This window comes from Pogoniulus pusillus, chromosome 15 (genome assembly GCF_015220805.1).
Source record: "Pogoniulus pusillus isolate bPogPus1 chromosome 15, bPogPus1.pri, whole genome shotgun sequence".
NCBI classification, from domain to species: domain Eukaryota; kingdom Metazoa; phylum Chordata; class Aves; order Piciformes; family Lybiidae; genus Pogoniulus; species Pogoniulus pusillus.
In genome coordinates this window covers 19411604-19435009 of record NC_087278.1, presented here as the reverse complement: position 1 = coordinate 19435009, position 23406 = coordinate 19411604, and the positions used below count along the sequence as shown (strand labels likewise).

Here is a 23406-nt window from a genome sequence, read left to right as displayed (position 1 = left end):
CTGACAAGTTAGGGTTGACAAATATTTATTTAACAACACATGAGCATTATTTGGGCAATAAATGGACAGACAGGAAAAATTAATAAGTCCCTTTCTTCCTGGCTGCTCTCAGCCACTCTGTCCCCAGCCTGTAGTGCTGCTTGGGGTTGTTGTGGCCAAAGTGTAGAACCCTGCACTTGGCCTTGTTCAGTCTCATCCCCTTGGCCTCTGCCCACCCATCCAGCCTGGCCACGTCCCTCTGCAGGTCTCTCCTACCCTCCGACAGCTCCACACCTGCTCCTAGCTTGGTGCTATCTGCAAACTTACTGCTGCTGGACTCAATCCCCTGGTCCAGATCATCAGTAAAGATATTGAACAGGGCTGTGCCCAGCACTGATCCCTGGGGCACACCACTACTGCCAGCTGCCAGATGGATGTGGCACCATTCACCACCACTCTCTGGGCCCAACCCTTCAGCCAGTTCTTGGCCCATATCAGTGTGAATCTGTCCGACCTACGAGCTGCCAGCTTTGCCAGGAGCTTGACTTCCCAACACCCTTCTTCTCTAGCAAGGTTTATGAGATCCTGCAGTCACTCAAAAGGTCCTCGAAACTCTGGAGCAGGCTCCCCAGGGAGAAGGCTGAATCACCACCTCTGGAGGTGTTTTTTACATGACATGTAGATGTGGAGGCAAGAGAGAGGGTTTAACACCTGCCTTGGTGGAGATGGATAATGATTGGACTCGATGACCTTAAATGTCTTTTCCAAAGAGATTCTCTAACAGGAGCAAATCAAACCAAGCAAGCAAGCAACCAGAAACACCCCACAAATGAACCCCCACAGCCCACTCACCCCAAAAAACATCCAAGCAAAACAAAACGCCCCCCCGCCCCCAAATAAACCCAACCCTTTCTGCCTGGTTTTGGGTAGCATTTATGTGCTGCTGGGTCTTAAGCCCAGAGAAAGCAGAGGACTAAAAGCACCACAGGGGAATACAGAACAAAATTGGAAGGTACCAAAACCAGGGAGATGGGCAGGGGTAGGCTGGCATTGATTGATGCGAAACCCTCAACTTAAGGGTTGTACTTACTAAAAAAGTGCTTACACGAAGTAAGTACAAGAGTTGCTCTCCCTGGAGGTGTCCAAGAAAGGCTGCATGGGCCACTTAGTGCCATGGTCTGGTTGATTGGCCAGGGCTGGGTGCTAGGCTGGACTGGCTGAGCTTGGAGGTCTCTTCCAAGATGCTTGATTCTATGATTCGAAGGCTGGGAAGTGATCTAACGTCGAAGGGTTCCTAGTGAAAACACCGCTCGCCTGAAGAGCGCCAGACCCTACCCTGAAAACAATGAGGTTCTTTTTCAGACACTGGAGTGAGGGAAGGGATAACAGCGACTAAGTCACGGCGGCGGCGGCGATCATCAAGGGCTGTTTGAGTTCAGCGCAGCCCGCGGGGGACAGCGCTGGGTGCGCGGCCCGGGCCGGCTGCTGTGTGCCAGCCGCCGAGAGCCGCCGCTCGCTGCCAACGCAGGGCAATCGCCAACGGAACAAGGGGACACAGGCTCTAGGCTGGATGTTCTGAGGAAGTCGTTGTCAGAGAGAGTGACTGGCATTGGAATGGGCTGCCAGGGAGGTGCTGGAGTCGCTGTGCCTGGAGGTGTTGAAGCCAAGCCTGGCTGGGGCACTTAGTGCCGTGGTCTGGTTGATTGCATAGGGCTGAGTGCTAGGTTGGGCTGGCTGAGCTTGGAGGTCGCTCCCAGCCTGGCTGACTGTATGCCTGCACGGTTCCGTGACCCCAGCGCTCGGCCGCGGCCCGGTGCCGCCACAGGCAGCAGCGCCTGGCACCGCCAGCGCCATGGCACTTCCTGCGCGCCCCGCGGTGACGTCCTTCCGCTCCGCAGCGCTCCGCACTCGTCACTTCCCCGCTCGCCGCCGCCGCCGTCGTCGCCGCTTCCTGCCCGGCGGAGGGGACTCGTGTCCCTTGCAGGCTCCGTGTGCGCGTCCCGCCGCCGCCCCGCGCCGCCTCCTCCCCTCTCGCCGCCGCCGCCGCCGCCGCCATGGCCATGAGACAGACCCCGCTGACGTGCTCCGGGCACACAAGGCCCGTGGTGGACCTGGCCTTTAGCGGCGTCACCCCCTACGGCTACTTCCTCATCAGCGCCTGCAAGGGTGAGCGGAGACCGGCGGCGGCGCCCGTGTCGCCAGCCCCTTTGTGTTAGTCTGCCCGGCCGGGATGCCCTCGGCTCCGGGGGGTGGGTGTCTGGGGCTGTGCCACCGCTTGCAGGCCGCGTGTCGCCTTCTCGAGGGATGTGTGCTGGGGCGGGCGGGAAGGCGGGAGGAGGTCGCGGGAAGAGGCCGCTGCTTGCCGGAGCGGCTGTGCCTGGGTGCCCGTTTTGCCCAGCGAAACGCTGTTGCTGTTAGAGCAATGCCGGTTCGTGGTGCTGCCAAGTGAAAAACGGAGCGAGCAGTTCGTTCTCGTGGCGAGCAGTTAACCAGGTTGTCCTGAGGGGTGTCGGAGCCCGCATTCGCCCAGTTTGGACTCAAAACGTCAGACGAAGTCTCCGTTTTCCAGTGTTCTTTTTGCCTAAAGCTGCCCATCTCTGCCGGCAGTGCACATGGCCTGCACGTTTTAAAGTTCGCTGACGTTTAGCCTTGCTGAACACAGAACGATGACATCCATCTGCTTCACCGTGAGAGAGCTCTCATCTCCTTACGTGAATGCCATTTTGCCTTCATATAGGAGTATGTTGATGCTACGCATGTGTAAATGAATTTAAAAGGACATGCTCTTCTGCCTTGAGGTGCTGCCAGTTCAGCTCCCCTTCTTCTTCTGTGAGCAACTTTTTGATAGCCTCCCAGAAAAGAGAGTTGTGTGTGTTATAAACATACTTGATTAGAAACGTGACTTTGGGCAGTGTGTGGAAATGGAGTTCCTAGTTAAAAAAACGAAACAAAACAAATGCCTAAAGGAAAACTTTATAGAACAAAACCTAAATTGAGTGTGCTTTTCTATCTTTATTCTACCTTAATGCTAACAGAAAACTTTTAATCTCTTCTGGAGCAGTATTTTGATATCTGCAGTTTTGGAGGCATGCAGCAGGTACAGCTGCACATCTAAGCTCTGCAACTGAACTCTTGTAGGACAAATATCTCTGTAAAGGATGTGTTATTTCCATGTGCTGGAGCACACAAATAATGTTTCTGCAGTTTAGGAGCCATGCAGCACATCTAAGCTTTTCAACTAAACTCTTGTAGGATGAATATCTCTGTAAAGGATGTGTTATTTCCATGTGCTGGAGCACACAAGTGTTTCTGCAGTTCAGGAGGCATGCAGCACATCTAAGCTCTTCAACTAAACTCTTGTAGGACGAATATCTCTGTAAAGGATGTGTTATTTCCATGTGCTGGAGCACACAAATGTTTCTGCAGTTCAGGAGGCATGCAGCACATCTAAGCTCTTCAACTAAACTCTTGTAGGATGAATATCTCTGTAAAGGATGTGTTATTTCCATGTGCTGGAGCACACAAATGTTTCTGCAGTTCAGGAGGCATGCAGCACACCTAAGCTCTGCAACTGAACACTTGTAGGATGAATATCTCTGTAAAGGATGTGTTATTTCCATGTGCTGGAGCACACAAATGTTTCTGCAGTTTAGGAGGCATGCAGCAGGTACAGCTGCACACCTAAGCTCTGCAACTGAACACTTGTAGGATGAATATCTTTGTAAAGGATGTGTTATTTCCATGTGCTGATGCAAGCAAACAATGTTTTGAAACAGCTTCCTTTTTTATCATGTCCCTGAATTCTGGTTTTGTTTCTTTGTGAAGATGGCAAGCCTATGCTGCGTCAGGGAGACACAGGAGACTGGATTGGAACATTTCTGGGTCATAAAGGTGCTGTTTGGGGAGCCACTTTGAACACAGATGCCACTAAAGCAGCTACAGCAGCAGCAGATTTTACGGCGTAAGTGATTTTGTACTTTGGTTTTTAGTCTATAGTGCTCTTAGGTAACATACAGCTGTAGTAAATTTACAGTCCATTTGTTTTTCTTTACTGATTGTTAGCTGATTTATGACTGGCCAAATTAAAACCTAGATTTCCAGATTCTTGAAAGCAGCTACAGTTTATTCCATCATGACAAACAACTATGATTCCTTCTTGATAACTGTATTCCCTATACCAGTTTGTTGGAATGACACTCCTGTGTGGCTCTAATCTCTGATACTGTAGTAATGCCAGAGCTGAAAGTGATTTTTGTTTTGCTTCTGCCACTCCACCTCTTTTTATTGGAAGAAAAGTCTCGTGAAAAATCTAGTGAATTATTTCTTAGGTGTTTTTTGTTGTTTCTTTGTGCTATTTGCAGCATGTATTCATGTTTGGCAAGTTGAATCCTGTTTGTGTAGGGCAAGGTCTATTAACAGCAATGCAGAGAAGAGCTGCCTTTGTCTTAAAACAAAAATGGTAATTAAACCTGCATTATCCTGGAAAAGGGTAAAGGAAAATGGTGGGGTAGTATGAAAAAAGCTTTAGTAGAAGCATATAAAGCATTCTTACTGAATAACTGGGATGTAACTTCTAAGATAGCATTGATGATAAAATGTTGAGATGTAAGCAAGCTTTGTCACTATCCAGGTTGATTCATTCTGGTCCTACTAAAACATAAAATACAAATGTTTCTTCTTGCCATTCAGTAAAGTGTGGGATGCTGTGTCAGGAGATGAACTCATCACATTGGCTCATAAACACATTGTCAAAAGTGTGGATTTTACACAGGTAGGAAAAACCTTTATATGTTACTCACACAGGGAAGTAGGCGCTTGAGTGGGGTTCAGGTTTAGTTACTTCTCTACTTTTACCTGGTTGTCTTAGTGGGCAAATAATCTAGTGGACATCTTGCAGTTGTGAGGGTTGTATTTAAAATGAAGTGTGTTGAGGCTGTCTTGAGAGAAAGAACTGTTATATGTAGGCTCATGGATGAAGGCTGATATTTTGATTCAAAACAGAGTTGACCCTTTATAACTTCTATTTCAGGATAGCAATTATCTGTTAACAGGTGGACAAGATAAACTGTTGCGTATCTACGACTTGAGCAAGCCAGAAGCAGGTGAGTCTGCTTTTAGAACTGATTCTTGCTTTCCTGGAATTAACTGAAATATGTAAAGTTAAGAGCTTTTTTTCTGTTACTAGTAACAGAAGACAAAGTTGAGGATTGTTATAGAGCATTTATAACTGTGATGGTTTGGGTGTTACCTGGCCCCCCACGCTTTGGAAATCACCCAGACTAGACTCAGCTGGCTCTGGAAATGTGAATGAAGCTTGTGTTTACAGCTTATCAGAATATACTAGCAAATAGCTACAGTATATACAGTTATAAACAGAAATAGACAAGGCAAGAGGTAATACAGAAACACAACAGCCCTCCCAGAAACCTGAGTCCCCAGGAAGGGCTCCCAACCGCCCTTCCACTTTCTCCCCCTACTTTCAACCTTACTCCAGTCCCAAGGAAGAATGGAGGTTCAGGCAGGGGGTTAAGAAGCAAAGTGGATTAATCGGAGAAATGGCAGAGAGGCTAGAGAGACATGCAGCTCAGAGCTCCCAAGCAGAATGACTCCCTTATCTATGTTTGGATTCTTGTTCTCATACATCTCAGCAAGCTGTGAGTGAAGTAGACATCACCATTGTTTTCCTTTCACAGCCTGTAATCTAATCCTTCTCACCAAAACATTTCTAGCTAGCTTCAAATTAGCACAATAACCTTTTGCCTTAGTAAATTAACCTGCATGTTTTATTTTAAGCTTGGTTTTACAAGTGAATTAGAGTTTATCTGCAGTGGAATTCAAGGATAACGTATTTCAGTTCAATGCAGACTCGTTAAAAATAGGTCTAGTTAAAATGTAGTGATCTGAAAGAAAACTTACTCCAGATACTTCGGGATCACCATGAACTTAAAGATAATTAACTACTGGTGATTGATACAAAGCTTAGAGAACCTTGATGTGGAACTAGTGAAGCTTTTTAGATTTAGTCAGTCACTTATTCCAAGGCCAGGATAAATGTAAACTAAGTTAAGATCTACAAATGAAGTTGTAAGTGCTTGAAATAATGGAAGTGGAAATCCATACAGCTCACAAAAGTTCTTTAGACTGCTGCATGACATCATTTCATTCTCTTACATGTACTGAAATGTTTGGCTTTATTTTAAAGAACCCGATGTTGTCAGTGGGCATACTTCTGGCATCAAAAAGGCTTTATGGAGCAGTGATGACAAACAGATTCTTTCAGCCGATGATAAAACTGTCCGGTAAGGAAAAGTACCTTTCAGTTTTCTGAGCAGCTCAATTTTATTTATTGTCATGATCTGTTTAAGAAGATACATGCATCACCAAAAAACCTAAGTAACACAGCTAATTTTGTCCTAGATTGTCACAGCTGCATGTCTAATACTGTTCTCTTCTGCTGTCAGAGATGTAAATTTTGTAGTAATTCTAATTCACCTCATAAATGTGTCCTGATTGATAAGAAGTCTTTGAGAACTGCACAGTAGAAGAGATTTTTGCCTTTTGCAGTTCTAAAGGAGATGGGCTTGGAGGTAGATGAGGTGCTGTGTGTGCACACAGGGCTGAGATATCAGTTGCTGGCTAAGCTTTTGCAATCCAGCCTTGGAAGATGCACAAGGGATAAGCTAGCCAGGCACTGGGATAAAACACTGGGAAGAGTATCTAGAAATAGTGCATTGTTGATAGACGTAGCCTTTTTTCTATGTCATACTGATGAGTTGAGCAGCCTTTGGTGTTTTTATGAGATATCCAGTGATGGTTAAGTGTTTTATTTACATTATACCATATTAATAGATGTGCAGCAACCTAGACAAAGCCAGCTGCTGGGGAGATGGGGGGTGGGGGGTTGGTCTCTTCGACCAGGCAAGCAGCAACAGAACATGGGGATGCAGTCCCAAGTTGTGCCGGGGAAGGTCTAGGCTGGATAACAGGAGGAAGTTGTTGGCAGAGAGAGTGATTGGCATTGGAATGGGCTGCCCAGGGAGGTGGTGGAGTCTCTGTGGCTGGAGGTGTTGAAGCCAAGCCTGGCTGGGGCACTTAGTGCCATGGTCTGGTTGCTTGGTCAGGGCTGGGTGCTAGGTTGGACTGGCTGAGCTTGGAGGTCTCTTCCAACCTGCTTGATTCTATGATTGTCTGACAAAGGCCCTTCCTTAAACTAATCCAAAAAAGATGGGAGGTGTTCCTGACTGCTGCCTCAGCTTTTTGGCTGATACGGCCAGTGTTGTCTCATGCCTAGCTGTCTCATTGCTCTTGTGCTTATGGCACAAAGGAGAGAGAAGTAGAATTGTCTTTTCTGCTTTCTGAAAGATTGGGAGGGTGAAGGTCGCTGCTGTGATTTCTGTATTAACTGAAAATCTGAAGTACTTGTGGAATCAAACCATCTTTCTTTGGTGTCTTTCTTGATCCAAATCTTGCCTTGGATGGGATGTGGAAATTGTTCCATGTGCTGAAGTAATCAGATTGATTTTTCCATCTGTTTTGTTTCCTTTTAAGCCTCTGGGACCGGAGTACCATGACTGAAGTGAAGGCCTTAAATGTTGCCATGTCAGTGAGCAGCATGGAGTATGTTCCAGAAGGGCAGATACTTGTGATAACCTACGGGAAGACAATTGCTTTTCATAGTGCAGAAACGTGAGTCCTGACCACTGAACCTGCACAGGCTGAGTGATGTGCTTGGCTGTGAGAACTGATTGTATGAGGCCAACATCCCCAAGTTACCACAACTGGCATTAGTGGACAACTTTGCCATCTTGTGAAACAACTATCCCCTTCTGTAACAGTGAACCATAACAGTCAAGAAGATGCTAGACTGTGAAGCTTTGCTATTGTTTTTGTGTTGTGCACTAATTGTAATGGTGGTTAAATAAGTTTGAGCCAGGGTTCAATTCAGTGCTTCTCAGAGGACTGTTCATCCATCTCTATGATCTCTTTTAAAAAAAACAAGATAAACTTAAGAAAGTAGTTGTGTCTAAACAAAGTAGTTCTGAATGTCTGAACTTCTTTGCTTACTCTGATCTCATTTCTGACTTGCTGAGCATGACTTACAAGTTTTAAAGCTTCCTTCAGAAATTGGGTGGATGCATTCTTCTTCTTGAAAGCAGTTGTGGTTAATAGAATCAGATTCTTTTTTTCTTTGCTGTCAGGGTACTTTTTAATTAACTTTGTTAACTTTTCTCCCTCAGTCTAGAGCAAATTAAATCATTTGAAGCACCTGCTACAATCAATTCTGCGTCACTTCACCCTGCAAAAGAATGTTTGGTTGCAGGTGGTGAAGATTTTAAACTCTATAAATATGACTATAATACAGGAGAAGAATTAGGTATGTTTGTCTTCTATAATAAAAAATGAGTCTTGAAATGGGTATTACTTTAGTGAAATAAAGACTAATAAAGGAAACTGTTGTACTTAGTTTTGCCATAGCATGCTCTGCTAGAGGATGGAAAGGTACATTATCAGTTAAGCACTTTTTCCTGGCTCAATACACCTTACATTATTCTTTCAGAGTTAATTAAAGCCTCCATTAAACCGCTTTTTGCACCTATTTAAAGCAGTTAAGTCATTCTGGATTGCTGCAGTAGCAAGCTGTATGTTAACTGGGTGTCGTGCTATAGCATTCATTAGATATGTCTGAGGAGTTGCAGCTACTTGCTTTTATGCAAATGTCTTGTGTTGGTGTTACACACTTCTTAAAAGGCCATTTCTAAGTTTGAGCCTTTCCTTGATTAAAGCTGGATTGAGTGATTGAAGGAGCAGAACATGTGTGCTCAGTGCTGTGTCTGTAGTTTTGCTTAGAATGATTAAGCACCTCTTTTCTTGCATTTAGTAACCATTAATATGTTAGCTAAATTAGAGATGGCTGAGATATCAATTGAGAGAAGCTTTGTTAAATACTGAGAAAGTTCCCCACATTGGTAATGGTTTTTTTTCCCTTCTTCTGATCAATTTTTACTAATTTCAGTTATTGACTGAAGTTGCAGTTGTTGGCTGAAACTTGCAACTAACAATCTTGGTATGCTCTCTTGTAGAATCTTACAAAGGACACTTTGGTCCAATACACTGTGTTAGATTTAGTCCTGATGGAGAGTTGTATGCAAGTGGCTCCGAGGACGGGACACTACGGCTGTGGCAGACAACAGTAGGGAAGACCTATGGTCTTTGGAAGTGTGTAGTTCCTGGTACGTGTGCCCTTTGCTTCCTGGTGAAACTTGGCTGCTACATGTGCACTCATGAAGTAATTTCTGTCATAAGCAGGATATATCATGCAGTAACTAATGCCTTCTGGGGTGATCTATGCCCACTCAAGTCTGTTAGATGTAAGGATTTACTTTTGTAGCCATCATTTAGGCAATTCAAACCTGTGGTTTTATTGAGTATGGACACTTTGTAGATGGTTAAGCAAATATTCTGATGTGTTTTCACATTATACAGCAAGAAATAAATACTACTTGCATAAATCTTAAGGATATTAGAATCTCTAGAAAGAAGTGTGAATTTAAGTTTATTTTAGATTGTACCTGAGTTCTGTAAATATGGGGGCAAGGAGCAAAGTCTAGAGGAGCAGTAAGTGAGTATCTATTGATGGAATTGTTTACTCAGTGCCTTTTCCTCAACACTGTGTGGAAATTTCAATTTTTATTAAGGTGGGTGGGCAGAACTGAATGAGGAGAACTGAAGATACTTACTATTTTTCTCCCTCCTTTCTACAGAAGAGGAGAATGCAGAAGCAGCAAAAGCAAGGACCACCCTTCCAGGAACTGCAGAGGAGGAAATAGGTAATAGACTGAACTGCCAGCTTCAACTCAGCTAGGTGTTAAAAGATCAGTCAAGAGGGTAACTGTCTTTAGTATGGGAGAAGTGGGGCTTTTTTTCCCCAAGTGTCTTCTGACCTTTTTCACACATCTTTGAATGCTTTTTCCTGAAAAAAGGCCCTGTGGTAAGTGTCAGACTAGTGACTAGAGCTGGATGGGCTGCAGAGATAGGGCAGAATAACTGGGAAAGCAAACTGAACTGGTCTTCAGGCAATCCCTGCATCATTTCTTTGGTTTGTATGTCTAAGGTGAAGTGCAGTAATACTCTTCTTATTTAATTGCAGAAGATCTTCCCTCTGAAAACTCAGATTCAGTGTACAGCTCAACTCCTGAAGTCAAGGCCTGATGATTCCAACTGTTACACAGCCTATGGACGTGCAAAACTAAATCAAGTGAAGAGTGATAAACAGCAGCCTTCCAGAGTGTGCTCTCTACATAAGGCAAAGATGGGCAGTAATTGATGAGAATGCGGTGGACCTGGCTAGGTGTTGTCTGCAAGAGAACTGAGTATCCAAAAAAACCCACAAAACAAACAAAAAAGTAAACAAACCCAAAAGACAAGTAGTGGAGTTGTGCTGCCTCTTCAGCATGACTGCCTGCTGTCTTTTCAAAGAAGTGTGTAAGCCAAAATCCAGTCTCCAGTTTCAGTTAGGCTCATTGTAGTGTGTTTTCTTTATTTTGGAGAAGAGATACAATGGCTTTTACCTGTTTGGGTTTGGTTCCTTGGAAATGGAAAAGTTTGGCTTTAGTTGAAGAGGAGGGGTTATGTACTTCAAAGTATTTGGTTCGGTTTTGTTTCATTGTATGCAGCTTCTGAAAACTCTTTTCAGTTGTCTCTAAATAAAATGCCTCTCAAAACTTCTATCTTATTGTTGAGCATTGGGTTCGTGGAATGAAAAAGCAACCAAGAGAGTTACGAAATCCCAGCATCTTGGGTTTGTACTATGAAAGAAAAGCAGTAAGAATGTTGTAGAGTTGGTGTAGAGGGTGGCAAGTTCCTTTGCTAATGTAAGCTTTGTATCTTTTATTCTTCAAAGGCTGAATGTAAACATGAGTCTCTAAAACCAAACCCATGGAAAACTCCTAAATTGAACATCTTGCCCGAGATATTTGGTTGTATGTGAAAATTTGAGGTTGGCTATGAATCTGCCTAAAGCTTGGGGTTAGTCCTCCAGACTGGATCAAAAAAAGTTATTCTTTCAAGGTCATAAATTGTATTTTCTTCATTAAAGAAAATATTGCCATTCTTCTACTTGTCATTTCCTTTAATGTTACGCTGAAAGGTTTACATAATACTTCTGTATGGAAAGGAGGAAAGTTACGTAGAGGTGTTCTATTCCTACACCTTTTGGTTTTCATATTCATACCTGCATGGTAATGCTGTCACCTCAGAAAATTGAAGTTTCACATGTGAGAACTAGGGTATAGATTGAAACATCATATTTTTCTGTTGTATAGCATAGTCAAATGTGGGAACAGGTTCCCTGGAAAGACTGCAAAGTCTTTGTTCTTCAGGATACTCAAAACTCAACTATATGTGGCCCTAGGGAACCCTAACTCTGTACCTGAGCCAGCTTAAGTAGGTGGCTGGGCTGAGATGGTTGACAGGTCTAGCTTCAACTATTTGAGTGGGGGAAGTAAGGCAAAGAAATGCAATCATAGCACCATAGAACCAACCAGGTTGGAAGAGATCTCCAAGCTCATCCAGTCCAACCTAGCCCTAACCAATCAACCAGACCATGGCACTAAGTGTGTCATCCAGGCTTTGCTTCAACACCTCCAGGGACGGTGACTACCACCTCTCTGGGCAGCCCATTCCAATGCCAATCACTCTCTGCCAACTTCCTCCTAACACCCAGCCTAGACCTCCCCTGCCACAGCTTGAGACTGTGTCCCCTTGTTCTGTTGCTGCTTGCCTGGCAAAAGCGACCAACCCCACCTGGCTACAGTGGGTAGTTGCAGACAGCAATGAGCTCTGCCCTGAGCCTCCTCCAAGCTAAACACTCCCAGCTCCCTCTGCTTCTCACAGGCCTGTGCCCCAGGCCCCTCACCAGCTTTGTTGCCCTTCTCTGGATGTGTTCCAATACCCCAACATCTCTCTTGATTTGAGAAGCCCAGAACTGGACACAGCACTCAAGGGGTGGCCTGAGCAGTGCTGAGCACAGGGGCAGAAGAACCTCCCTTTGTCCTGCTGCCCACACTGCTCCCGAGCCAGCCCAGGATGATTCATTGTTAGTCCAGTGGTATTGCTGAAGAGATGTCACTCAATAACCATAAAACTAATTTTGGAGCAGTGTCTACCAGAATTCTATTCTAAACCCAATCAACTTGCAAGGCCCTGATTTACTAAAGCTGCTTCTTTGAAGCCTCAATGAAATGAATGCTAAGGCTATGCAGACTCCCAGTCTAACCCAGCTCACAAACTGAAAGGTGTGTTTAAAACAAGTACCTTGCATCCCTTGCCCCGCGGTGAATCTTGCTGCGAGCACTGGTCTTCGTGCCACCTTTCCACTAGGATGTGCCACAGAGGCCTCTGGAATTGTGTCTTTGGAATTTTGGAGCTGAGACCCTTTGCTGCTCTACACAGTGCTGCTGGTGGTGATCTCTGCTGACGCTGAAGCTGCAGAACGTTTCATCTGAGTGAAAATATTAACGCCAGTTAATGCTTTTTTCCCGTGTGAGTTTGGGTCATTACAACTCTGGAGAGGGGGAAAGGGGAAACAAAATGGAAAATCAGTAGAGGCCACCAAGTTGTCGGTGCCTTTGTGACCTGATGTTCACTTCGCGGGTGTCGGTAGGAAGTTTTAGGTGGGTAAGTGCTGAGGCTCACCGTGAACATGTCACACGAGTTGCTTCTGCCTGAAGATTCGCCTCGAAGGCGCTGGAAGCTGTCCGGACTCCTCAGGAGCTACTTTCCATTAAAGGAGCAGGCTCTCCCGGGAACTCCTGCCGCGAACCGGCGTAGGTCTCTCGCCCTGTGGCGGCTGCTGGCCAGGGGACAGGCTACGCCGCCCAGTCACGAAGAGCGGCGGTGCGGCGGGCCCGGTGCGGGCAGGCCGGCGCGGGGGGAGCAGCGCGCCCCGGGGACCGCGGCAGGGCCGCCGAGCCCGCCCTGCCCTGCTGCCCGCCCTGCCCTGCTGCCCGCCCTGCCCTGCTGCCCGCCCTGCCCTGCTGCCGCCTGTGTGGGGCGGGCCCGGCCAGGCCGAAGTCTGCCTCCCCTGCCCAGGTCTGTCAGCGGCGGCGGAGAGCCGCCGGTAGCGCGGGCCATGGCGGGCCGAAACCCGGGCACCCAGCTGGGTAAGGGGCGGCGGCGGCCCGCGGGGAGGGCCCGGGCTCCAGCTCCCCCGGAGAGAGCCGTAGGCGGCGGAGCGGTGGTGTGAGGGGATCGCGAGGCGGCACACCAGCGAGCACGGCCCGGTAGGAACGGGCGGAGCAGTGCCCGGGCCGGAGGCTCCCCGCGGCGGGGCTGGCCTCTCGGCCGCGGCAGCTCGGCACGTACGGGCCAGGCCACTGCACAGCCTTGCTTGCCTCAAGAGCCCGAACAGAAGCGGCTTAGGTTTCCGTGAGCTCGTAACGCGCTGCCCGGGCCGTCTTTTGACCCGGGAGGCCTGCGGGAGGCTCCTGTTCCCTTTGGCACTCAGGTGGGCGCTGCGGTTCGCCTCTCGCTGTGGGTCTTGGCTGGAGCGGCCCTGAGCAGTGCCACCGCTCACCGAAGGGGCAGCAGCGCAGGGCTGGCCGCAAAGCTGGGCCCGGGCACCGCTTGAGAGCCTTCTCATTCTCGCTGAATAAACTTCCGTGTCCTGCCTTTTCCGCGGGAGCTGCAAAACGCTTTCTGGTGCTTTGGTTCTGATTTGTGAACTTAAGTATTTGGCGTTCTGCCTGTTGCTTGCTCCCCGGTAAGGACCTGGCAGGTGTTTGCAGGTGGTCTGTAGGCTGAAGGTAGGCAGAGAGCAGCTAAGGAGAAGGATTTATTGGGCGTGTCCTGGCTGGAGAGCCTTTGGCACCGTCTGGCACAAGCAGCTCCTGGCACAGCTGGCAGCTTGTGGCTTGGACAGATCCACTCTGATATGGGTCAAGAACTGGCTGGAGGGCTGGGCCCAGAGAGTGGTGGTGAATGGTGCCACATCCAGCTGGCAGCTGGCACTAGTGCTGTGCCCCAGGGATCAGTGCTGGGCACAGTCCTGTTCAATGTCTTTCTTGATCATCTGGACTAGAAGTTTGCAGATGACACCAAGCTAGGAGCAGTGTGGAGCTGTTGGAGGGTAGGAGAGCCCTGCAGAGGGACCTGGCCAGGCTGGATGGGTGGGCAGAGGCCAATGGGATGAGATTGAACAAGGCCAAGTACAGGGTTCTGCACTTTGGCCACAACAACCCCAAGCAGCACTACAAGCTGGGGACAGAGTGGCTGAGAGCAGCCAGGCAGAGAGGGAGCTGGGGGTGCTGGTGGGAGAGGAGCTGAAGCTGAGGCAGCAGTGCCCAGGTGGGCAGCAGAGCCAATGGCATCCTGGGCTGGCTCAGGAGCAGTGTGGGCAGCAGGGCAAGGGAGGTTCTTCTGCCCCTGTGCCCAGCACTGCTCAGGCCACACCTTGAGTGCTGTGTCCAGTTCTGAGCTCCTCAATTCAAGAGAGATGTTGAGGTGCTGGAAGGTGTTGAGAGAAGGGCAGCAAGGCTGGTGAGGGGCCTGGAGCACAGCCCTGTGAGGAGAGGCTGAGGGAGCTGGGGGTGTGCAGCCTGCAGCAGAGGAGGCTCAGGGCAGAGCTCATTGCTGTCTACAGCTACCTGAAGGGAGGTTGTAGCCAGGTGGGGTTGGGCTCTGCTGCCAGGCCACCAGCAACAGAAGGAGGGGACACAGTGTGAAGTTGTGGCAGGGCAGGTCTAGGCTGGATGTTCTGAGCAAGTTGTTGGCAGAGAGAGTGATTGGCATTGGAATGGGCTGCCCAGGGAGGTGGTGGAGTTGCTTTCTGTGGAGGTGTTGAAGCCAAGCCTGGCTGGGGCACTTAGTGCCATGATCTGATTGATTGGCCAGGGCTGGGTGTTAGGTTGGACTGGCTGATATTGTAGGTGTGTTTCAACCTGGATGATTCCATGATTCTATCTGCTAACTGCTGATTGGTGAGGAAGGAGAAAGTGCTACAGCTTTGTGACTTTGCACCTAGCAAACCCAAACTGCAGTGGTGATTAAGAGGAATAGGTGGACAATTAAAGTGGAGGAGATAGAAGAAGCAAGGGACAGCTGGTGTGGAACAGAGAGATCTCAAAGTTAGAATGAGCAGAATGCAGGTGCCATGTAGCTGTGCCGTCTGTCCCAAGCAGGAGCATTTTTACACTGCTAGTGGGCACTTTAAATGATTCCCCTGTGGACAGCAGACAGTTCACAGCGTTTCCATTCACCACAATCAGTGATGTGGTTTAAATCCTGGAAGGGCACCGGCAGATTGCTCTCTGATGGGTTTATTCGTGGGCTAATTGCAAGAGCAGGTGGTTTATAGTTGTAGTCATCTGAACAGCATCTTTATGAGGGTGCAAACATGTTAACAATATAATGGCAAAATCTCAGTGTCAGTCAGAAAGCTAGTGTGGGACTTTGCAAATGCACTGCAGTTAACTTTAGGTGTTAACTTTGAACTAGTGTATGCTTTTTTGTTACTGTTCACTTAACCCTACAGTTAATAATCAATGGGTGGGGAATCCAGGAACTCGAATGTGAAGTCAGTTCCTGTCAATCCTTTTCCAACAGACAGTACCCACTGCTCTGTAACTTGAGTACTTTGGCTTTTGAAGGGTTTTGCCAGCTTGTGCCAGCAGCTTTGACAGTAATTCAGATGATTTGCCTGCTATGTTACAGAGCATTCTGTGGGATTTGAGCTTTCTAGCAGGGACACCTAGTGGTATAATGTCTTCTACTGAAAATAGATATAGCTTGTCTGCTGTTTATGTGCATTATTTAAGCAGCACATTTCTGATGGTGCTTTCAGAGAGCGAGCATTTGTTTGTCAGTGACAAGCCAAACTCTTCTCAAGTCACAGTACACAATGCTTGCCTTTCTGATTAAAAAAACCATAGATTTTTGGTAAAAGGTCTTAGCCTCCCTCCCTGCCTCCCTCCCTGCCTGCCTCTCTGCCTCCCTCCTTGTCTCCCTCTTTCCATCCCTCCTTGCCTCCCAACTTCCATCTCTCCTTGCCTCCCTCCTTGCGTCCTTCCTTCCATCCCTCCTTCAGACCCTCCTTTCCTCCCTTCATCCATCCATTCTTCCATCCCTGTTTGTCAGTGGAGAGCAAGGTGTTTACTTTGAATAAAGAACATGTGCACACAACGCAGAAGAAAGGACAGTGGCCTTCATGGGCTAATCAGAGTGTCTCTACTACACTGATACGTTTGCCATCAGAGAGTCATGTAAAGAAGGTGAATAAGGAACTTTACAAGTTTGTCATTCCAGAGGGATTGTTTGAGGAATCAGGTACTTGGGATTCACTGCAATACCTGCAAGGGGCTGAAAGGAATCCATCTCTCCTGCTCTGCTTCCAAGAATGCTGGATTACAAAAAGCATCAGGCACATCCTTTTAATGCAACTTCACAGCAAAATAGAGAAGCACACGAACAAGCATCTGCTTTGTAGTGCACACTAGTAACATCCTCCTCCACTTTAACTGAAGGGATGAAGTGAGACAGCAGGCTTGTCTGGAGATCACACAATCAGTCAGGGTTGAAAGGGACCACAAGGATCATCTAGTCCCATGGTAGGGACCCCTCACACTAGATCAGGCTGTCCAGAGCCTCATCCGGCCTGGCCTTATACACCTTCAGAGATGGGACTTCCACCACCTCCCTGGGTAACCCATTCCAGGCTCTCACTTCTTCCTAACATGCAGTCTGAGTCTACCCATTTCTAGCTTTGTTCCATTCCCTCCAGTCCTATCACTACCTGATATCCTAAAAAGTCCCTCCCCAGCTTTTGTATAGGCCCCCTTAGATACTGAAAGGATACCGTAAGATCACCTCAGAGTCTTCTCCTCTCCAGACTGAACATGGAATCATAGAATCAGTCAGGGTTGGAAGGGACCACAAGGATCATCTAGTTCCAACCCCCCTGCCATGGGCAGGGACACCCTACCCTAGATCAGGACTAGACTGAACAGCCCCAACTCCCTCAGTCTCTCCTGATAGGAGAGGTGCTTCAGCCCTGCGATGGGGAATTTCATACTGGGTATATGTAATATGGTCAGATGGTAAGAGAGGTTGCCTAGGAAAGGTGTGCAGTCTCCATCCCTGGGGACTCCCAAAACCCAGCTGAATAAAGCCCCTGCCAGCTTGGTCTGAACTCAAAGCTAACCTGAGTACAAGAGGTTGGACAAATGACCTTTAGAGATCTTCCAACCCAAATTATTCTCTGATTATATAGTTATCACCTTTCTCTGTGTGTGTGTCTGTGTGCATTCTTAGGTATGTATTCTGACAGGTGAATAGTTACAGATGCTCTTGGATCATAAAAAAAAAAAAACCAAGTCTGTCTGTCTGTGTTCCTCAGCCCTTCTAGAAGAAGGGCCAGAGAGAAATTTATGTTTCAATTGATATTTTTAATTATGGTTGATATTTCTGAGCCATTTACATGTGAGAGCTAGCCTGGTGGTAAGTGGCATTTAGATAATGAAGTGTTGCATCCCTTCTCATGACAGTGTAATTCTGTTCTAATATGTTAATAGCTGGCTTTAGCTTGTGCTGTGGCTCTCTTTCTTCACTGTTCCTTTATAGCACCTTTTGAATCTGCTGGATTTTAATCAAATTTGAAGGACAGATAGATGGAGTCGCTATCCCTGGAGGTGTTCAAGAAAAGACTGGAGGGGCCATTTAGTGCCATGGTCTGGTTGATTAGATAGGTCTGGGTGCTAGATTGGACTGGATGAGGAGGCTCAGGGCAGGCCTCATTGCTGTCTGCAACTACCTGAAGGGAGGCTGTAGCCAGGTGGGGTTGGGCTTTTCTGACAGGCACCCTGCTTTTGGCAGGGGAAATGGATTTGATCTCTGGAGGTCCTTTCCACTCTGTGATTCTCTGGTGTGAGGAGAATCCATCTCAAAATAAAACAGGTCCATGGGAAGAGACACTATGGGAAAATAGCAACAGGTTTTGACTTGAAGGAACTGAACATTCCAAACCCACCTGGATGTGTTCCTGTGTGATCTGCTCTAGGTGATCCTGCTCTGGCCGGGAGGTTGGACTGGCTGAGCTTTCGAAGTCCCTTCCAGCCTCTGACATTCTGTGATTCTCTTGTGTAAGGAGAATCCATCTCAAAATAAAACAGGTCCATGGGAAGAGACACTATGGAAAAATTACTACAGGTTATGGGAAAATAATGACAGGCTTTGACTCGAGGGAACTGAACATTCCAAGCCCACCTGGACATGTTCCTCTGTGGTCTGTGACCCGGCAGGGAGGTTGGACTGGCTGAGTTTTCGAGGTCCTTTCTAGCCTCTGACATTCTGTGATTCTCTTGTGTAAGGAGAATCCATCTCAAACAGGTCCATGGGAAGAGGCACTATGGAAAAATAACTACAGGTTATGGGAAAATAACAACAGGTTTTGACTCGAAGGAACTGAACATTCCAAACTCACCTGGACGTGTTCCTGTGTGGTCTGCTCTAGGTGACCCTGCTGTGGCAGGGAGGTTGCACTGGCTGAGCTTTCCAGCCCCTGGCATTGTGTGATTCTGAGTCTGTGACTAACTCCCAAATCTCTAAGCAGCTTACACGGCAGGCTAAGTGTAAAGAAGTCTGAACCTGCAGACTCTTCTCTCCTGAGTGGCTTTGCTCAGCTAGGCACGGCCAGCTGGGGTCACCCTGTGACCAGCTGAATACCTCAGCTCTCCACTCACAGTATCACAGCTATCACAGTATTATTAGGATTGGAAGAGACCTCACAGATCATCAAGTCCAACCCTTTACCACAGAGCTCAAGGCTAGACCATGGCACCAAGTGCCACGTCCAATCCTGCCTTGAACAGCTCCAGGGACAGCGACTCCACCACCTCCCCGGGCAGCCCATTCCAGTGTCCAATGACTCTCTCAGGGAAGAACTTTCTCCTCACCTCCAGCCTAAATCTCCCCTGGCATAGCTTGAGGCTGTGTCCTCTCGTTCTGGTGCTGGCCACCTGAGAGAAGAGAGCAACCTCCTCCTGGCCACAACCACTCCTCAGGTAGTTGTAGACAGCAATAAGGTCACCCCTGAGCCTCCTCTTCTCCAGGCTAACCAATCCCAGCTCCCTCAGCCTCTCCTCGTAGGGCTGTGCTCAAGGCCTCTCCCCAGCCTCGTCGCCCTTCTCTGGACACACTCAAGCATCTCAATGTCCCTCCTAAACTGGGGGGCCCAGAACTGAACACAGTACTCAAGGTGTGGTCTAACCAGTGCAGAGTCCAGGGGCAGAATGACCTCCCTGCTCCTGGTTGAGGACACGGTTGGAGTGGCTGCTCCAGGAAGAACAGCTCTCATCTCTCCCCATTTCTACCGTCATTACCCGGTTTTGCCCTGCGTTGATGGTAGGAGCAGGAGTACACATGCTGTTTCTGGCACAAAAGAGGAAACAACCAGTTGGGGAGGCAGCTTCTTTTGGGGCCAGTGCTGCCTTAGAGCGCCTGTGAAACTACAGCCTCAGGCATTTCTGTTTCACCATCTGAAGAGATGCCATCTACACTTTCTTTCCCCCCCCCCCCTTTCTTTTCTAAGAGCTTTTGAAAAGCTGAGTCTGTTTTATGAGGAATGTGTGGAGTGCCTTAGATATTTATGTAATGACACTAATGAAGTAGCTTTATTTATTGTGGGGTTTTTGCTTTTCCCCAGGAAATGCTGGGTATTTTTGGATTCCTGTTCTTCAAAGAGAGGAGATGAATTTCCTGTTAAGCTTTTTGGAATATCTCTCTCTATATATTTTTTTTTTCCCAAATGTCTTCAGAAGGAGGGGGAGGGGGGGGGAAGTAAACTTGAAGAGTGATTACAGAATATTGGCTAATTAGCTGTAGTGTAACTGCTTTAATTACTTTTATCCCCGAAGCCACATGACTGTGCAGATGACTAGCAGATGACTTATTTAAAAGGAAAAAAGACATGTTCACACTGCAAGGTTAATAAGCCTAATTAAAGATAGTTTTCCTTAGCCAGATACTAAATCATAAAGCTGGGGGTGGGGGTGGAAAGGGAGGAGGAGCAAAATCCAAAGACATTTCAGTTCTGTTTCAAATAATAGTTTTATTCTGATTTTTAATGTTAAAAAAAAAAGGGGGGGGGGGGGGAAGTTATTCTGAACAAAGACACATTTAAAGATCTGGTGAGACCTCACATGGCAAACTTTGAAAGTCTATTTAGAGACAATTATGCTGAGACATATTTGTTTTCACTTGCCCACTGCTTTAATTAATGGAGAAGCAGGCTTGAATGAAAGGTCTGTGTTAGACAGAAGTCTCCATCTGCTGCTGTGTCTTACCAGAACTTTTGTCCTTCCTCACCATGTGTGGGTTGGCTTTTTTTTTTTTTTCTTATATGACACCATTTTATTTCCTTTAGTAAGCTACATAATGTCTCACAGTTGTACAGACAGGAGAGAATTCTGATTAAGTTCTTTTTTTAAATGTCTTTAAGTTTCCTGCCTGTGTTGTGCACAGGGGTTTGATGTCCTGCAATTGGAAAAAAACACTCAAGAGAACCAAGTTTGAAGGAAACTTGTGTCTCAGGCACATAAATGGGAGATACTTGTAGAATGAGGAGAAGCTGAGGGAGCTGGGGTGTGCAGCCTGCAGAAGAGGAGGCTCAGGGCAGAGCTCATTGCTGTCTGCAGCTACCTGAAGGGAGGCTGTAGCCAGGTGGGGTTGGTCACTTCTGCCAGGCAACCACCAACAGAACAAGGGGACACAGTCTCAAGCTTTGCCAGGGCAGGTTGAGGCTGGATGTTCTGAGGAAGTTGTTGCCAGAGAAAGTGATTGGCATTGGAATTGGCTGCCCAGGGAGGTGGTGGAGGTTCTGTCCCTGGAGGTGTTGAAGCCAAGCCTGGTCTAGGTCTAGGCTAGAGGAAGAGAGAGTGATTGGCATTGGAATGGGCTGCCCAGGGAGGTGGTGGAGTCACCGTCCCTGGAGGTGTTGAAGCCAAGCCTGGCTGGGGCACTTAGTGCCATGGTCTGGTTGATTGTCTGGGGCTGGGTGCTAGGTTGAGCTGGATGAGCTTGGAGGTCTCTTCCAGCTTGGTTGATTCTATGATTGTATGAATGTTCTGGTTTTAGATGCAGTCTCCTTACCACGGGGGCTGAGCACCCCTAATACGCCACCAAAACCTCCCATCTGAGGCCACCTTCATAGAATCATAACATCATAGAGTCACAGAATCACTTGAAGGTCTTTTCCAACCTAAGAAATTCTGTGATTCTGTGATCCAGGCATCTTCTGACATCTGTGATTCTCTGAACACAGAAAGACATGAGTCTATTTTGTGGTTCTTTCCCCCCCTAGAACTTGGCTGGCTCTCCAAAGTCTATGTGAATCGACCTGCAGTTGTGAGGCACGCAGAGGAAATTAAAACGTGGAGAAGTGTGACAGGTAATTGGCAAGTAAGTGCTCTCCTTATGCATTCCTTGGCTGTAGTTTTAAAGCAGTCACTCTCCCTCTCTGGGCTGCACTATTGAATTTTTTTCCAGATTCATGTAAACTTAAAAGATGTGCTTGTCTGTGTCTTATTTTAATAATTTGGATTTGATGATGATGGGATGGAAGGAGGTGACGCATTTATCCAAACAAGTTAGAGCCCTTATAACTCATGAGTGGCAAAACCACAAATGAGTTTAAGTCATCTTTATTCATGAGTAGATTAAATTGTATATTACTATCCCACCACATTTATTCTGTTGCCCAGACAGACTCCTCTGCCTGCTGCCTTCTTCCTTTTAAATTTAAAGCTGTAAGATATGGTCGTGGTCCCTGTCAAATTTGACCTACCTGGATGATTTTGCTGTACTTAAGCATCCTCAACATGTGTGATTCTTTTGCTTAACTAGTTCCTGCCTAAGTCTCAGGCATCCCAACTGGCTGTGACACTGGGGGAAGGAAAAAAAAAGAAGAAACAACTCACTAATGCTAAAAGGACTGAGCTTCCTGACTCCTGACATAAGGAAGCTGCCAATGTGATGCCCATCCACAAGAAGGGCTGGAAGAGACCTCAAAGCTCATCCAGGCCGACCCTTGACCCAGCACTGAAAGCTCAATACTAAACTATGTCCCTAAGCACCAGGTGCACATGCCACTTGAACAGCCCCAGGGATAGTGACACCACTGTTCTGGGTGGACCATTCCAATGTTTGAGAACCCTCTCAGTGAAGAAATATTTCCTAATATCCAGCTTGAATCTCCAGTGGTGCAGCTTGTAACCATTTCATCCAACTGCTTACCACCAAGAAGAAGCAGCTGCCCTCTCTTTGCTTCAACCTCCCCTCAGGTAGTTGAAGAGGGCAATGAGGTTTCCCTTCAGCCTTCTCTTCTCCAGACTGAGCAGCCCCAGCTCCCTCAGACACTCCTCGTAGACCAGGTACTCCAGGCCCTTCACCAGCCTGGTTGCCCTTCTCTGGATGCACTCCAGCCCCTCAATGTCCTTCTTGTAGTGAGTGGCCCAGAACAGAACACAATACTCGAGGTGTGGCCTTAGTGGTGCTCAGTACAGAGGGAAAATGACCTCCTCGTTCCTGCTGGCCACAGTGTTTCTGGTGCAAGCCAGGTTTTCCTGGCCACCTGAGCACACTGCTGACTCATGTCATCTGTGTTATAATGCATATGTTTCCTCCTCCTTAGAGTGAGAGCCAGGCTTCTGATTCTTGCATATTCTAAGGCAGTTTGGCTTTGGAAGTGTAAACTGAACGACTCCATTCTTTGCTTCACTCCCTTGGTAGGCTGCCTGGCTGCTGAAAGCTGTCACCTGCATAGACCTTACCACTCTCTCAGGCGATGATACTGCTTCAAATGTTCACAGACTGTGCTTGAAAGCAAAGCATCCCATCAGAGAGGATCTGCTGAAGGCCTTGGACATGCACGATAAAGGTATGACAGCTTTTGTCACATGCATTTTGCAGAGCAAATGTCTTAAGTTTCCTCATCAGTTTTTCAGCTTTCAGAAAGGTGAAAAAAAGTGACCTCTTCTTCCTAGAGTGGAACCAGTTACACTATGCAGCACTGCAGACAGAACAGACTAGGTCCTATGTGGTCTTAATTCAAAGAGCTGTCTGAAGTTCTAACTGCAAAATATCTACTCCTTTGAGTTACTGTCACAATATGAGGAATAAAAATCAATGCATTCTCAGTTTGGGAACCAAAATGAAGGATGGACTCAGGGCAGCACTCTAAGGTATGGTGCTTACTGAGGAAATTTGATGTGGAAGCCACAAGTGTGTAACCTCAGTGTGTGCATAACAGTTCACTAAGATGTGACTGACACACTAGCTGAGTGTTCTGTTAATCTGCTGGTGTCTTTAGGGGGTCACAAAGGTGCTTAATTGCTGGTTCTGTAGGTAACTCTTATGCCTGCCACCCTGTCTGTCAGATGC

At 47.2% G+C, this 23406-nt stretch overlaps 2 protein-coding genes and 1 long non-coding RNA gene across 3 annotated transcripts in view; 2 read left to right on the top strand and 1 right to left on the bottom strand.

The window, feature by feature from the left end:
• LOC135181996 (uncharacterized) overlaps window positions 1–12930 on the bottom strand; it is a 30832-nt gene extending 17902 nt beyond the window's left edge. Inside the window, exons 1-2 of the long non-coding RNA XR_010305039.1 lie at window positions 12673–12930; window positions 12292–12478 (exon numbers count right to left, since the gene is read on the bottom strand). This is a non-coding gene — a long non-coding RNA (uncharacterized LOC135181996). The remainder of the gene's footprint in view (window positions 1–12291; window positions 12479–12672) is intronic.
• Window positions 1903–11089, top strand: STRAP (serine/threonine kinase receptor associated protein). The gene is made up of 10 exons (XM_064155601.1): window positions 1903–2145; window positions 3805–3940; window positions 4669–4750; window positions 5009–5081; window positions 6182–6278; window positions 7528–7665; window positions 8217–8353; window positions 9060–9209; window positions 9741–9806; window positions 10127–11089. The coding sequence occupies exons 1-10, from the start codon at window positions 2034–2036 to the stop codon at window positions 10186–10188; spliced, it is 1053 nt and encodes a 350-aa protein (XP_064011671.1). The 5' UTR covers window positions 1903–2033; the 3' UTR covers window positions 10189–11089.
• A 69-nt stretch (window positions 12931–12999) lies between the features above and the next one.
• Window positions 13000–23406, top strand: part of DERA (deoxyribose-phosphate aldolase) — a 52153-nt gene continuing 41746 nt past the window's right edge. Inside the window, exons 1-3 of the mRNA XM_064154819.1 lie at window positions 13000–13139; window positions 21329–21426; window positions 22756–22903. Of these exons, the coding sequence (XP_064010889.1) occupies window positions 13109–13139; window positions 21329–21426; window positions 22756–22903 (277 nt within the window). The 5' untranslated portion in view covers window positions 13000–13108. The remainder of the gene's footprint in view (window positions 13140–21328; window positions 21427–22755; window positions 22904–23406) is intronic.

Coding starts and splice junctions, on each gene's coding strand:
- STRAP (XM_064155601.1), top strand. CDS start 2,034: ATGGCCATGAGACAGACCCCGCTGACGTGCTCCGGGCACACAAGGCCC. Junction 7,666..8,216: donor GCTTTTCATAGTGCAGAAAC/GTGAGTCCTGAC, acceptor TTTCTCCCTCAG/TCTAGAGCAAATTAAATCAT. Junction 9,807..10,126: donor AACTGCAGAGGAGGAAATAG/GTAATAGACTGA, acceptor ATTTAATTGCAG/AAGATCTTCCCTCTGAAAAC.